The sequence below is a fragment of the Echinops telfairi genome, unplaced genomic scaffold, assembly GCF_000313985.2.
Source record: "Echinops telfairi isolate 266 unplaced genomic scaffold, ASM31398v2 ScPeMD7_18;HRSCAF=68, whole genome shotgun sequence".
Lineage (NCBI taxonomy): Eukaryota > Metazoa > Chordata > Mammalia > Afrosoricida > Tenrecidae > Echinops > Echinops telfairi.
The window spans coordinates 51,397,654-51,399,081 of record NW_022103915.1 but is presented as its reverse complement, the minus strand read 5'-3'; the positions used below and the strand labels follow the sequence as shown (position 1 = coordinate 51,399,081).

The 1,428-nt window shown below is 34.8% G+C and overlaps 1 protein-coding gene across 1 annotated transcript in view; it reads right to left on the bottom strand.

Annotated features, from left to right (window-relative positions):
* DLGAP5 (DLG associated protein 5) overlaps positions 1–1,428 on the bottom strand; it is a 45,262-nt gene that overhangs the window by 21,926 nt on the left and 21,908 nt on the right. The window contains exon 9 of the mRNA XM_013003647.2: positions 1,136–1,296. Coding sequence (XP_012859101.1) covers positions 1,136–1,296 — 161 coding nt within the window. The remainder of the gene's footprint in view (positions 1–1,135; positions 1,297–1,428) is intronic.

Genomic DNA, 1,428 nt, shown 5'->3' with positions numbered 1-1,428 from the left:
GAAATGTCTGATTTATAAGAATATTAATACTTATTACATTTTACAGTAGTTAAGCATATAACAGAAAGTTTGCCATCTAAACCATATTTCTAAGTGTACAATTCAGGCCAGTACTTTATTTCAGCATGTTATTCTACTCTCACCACTATCCATTTCGAAAAGCGTAATGTCACCCCAATAGAAGCTCAAGACCCTCTCATCTGTAATTCCCATCTCCTCCTCCTGCTCCCAGCTGCTAGTAAACCACCAATAAACTCGGATCTCTGTGTATTTGCCTATTCTAGACATTTCATAAAGTAGGAGTCTACAATAGATTCTTTTGTTTCTAACTTACTTTACCACAGCATAATGCCTTAAGGTTCATCCATGTCATAGGAAGTATCAGAATTCCATTTTATTTATGGCCAAATAATACTCCTTTGTGTTCACATACCATATTCTGTTTATCTATCCATTGCTTGATGGTCTCTTGAGTTATTTCCACCTGATGGCCATCATGAAATCCTTGTCTTTTCTCCTTGTATTATCCCCATTTTCGTCACCCAGATAGCTTGGTTCAGTATGTTTTCTTTTGCCTCTTTCCTGTAGGTTTGAGGCCTTATCTACATGTCTAATGATTATTGGCTACTGGTTCTTGAAATGGTATTTTACATACTTCTAGAATAAGCTTAAAATGCTAGAGTCATCTCCTTCCATACCTTTATTGACCCTCTGCGAATGTCCATCTATTCGAACTTTTCACATGAACTTTTATACTGTATCTGGAATCCCAAACCACTCCGAGATAAAGAATATGTCTGTCTTATTTATCAACTCTTAGCACAATGCCTGGCACACAGTAGGAACCTAATAACTGTCAGTTGAAGTGAATTACTAAAGACGAGATTTATTCATTTTCTCACATGTAGACCACTGAAGTATTGAACATAATTTCAAATGTTTACCCTTAAGAAATTATCCTGACAACAGTGAGGAAGGAGACATCAGCTATAAAATTTAGATAATAATTTAGAGTTACAAAAGTGCTTTCTAATATCTCATTTAATGTTACTTGTACTCTTAATTTTACAAACAAAACAGCAGCAGCAACAGAAAACCTTTTAAGTTCATATACTCAAAACATTTGTGCACATACCTGGAAACTAACCATATCCCAAAATCCATCCAGATCCGTACAGGTAGTCTCCTTCTCACCGCGTTTATATTCACAATCATTCACCAGTCCTTCAAACTGTTTGAACCTTTCCTTCATAAGAAGTCTTGTTTGACCAACTGTTGTGCGGATAAGATCTTTAGCTAAAGGAAATAAGTTTTAAAAAGTTATGTAACAAAGCACATCTTTATTAAAAGCCAAACTGATAAGATCTTATTCTAATCCAAAGGCTTATTCTTACCTCAAAGCAAAACATTAAACAAAAATCTATGAAG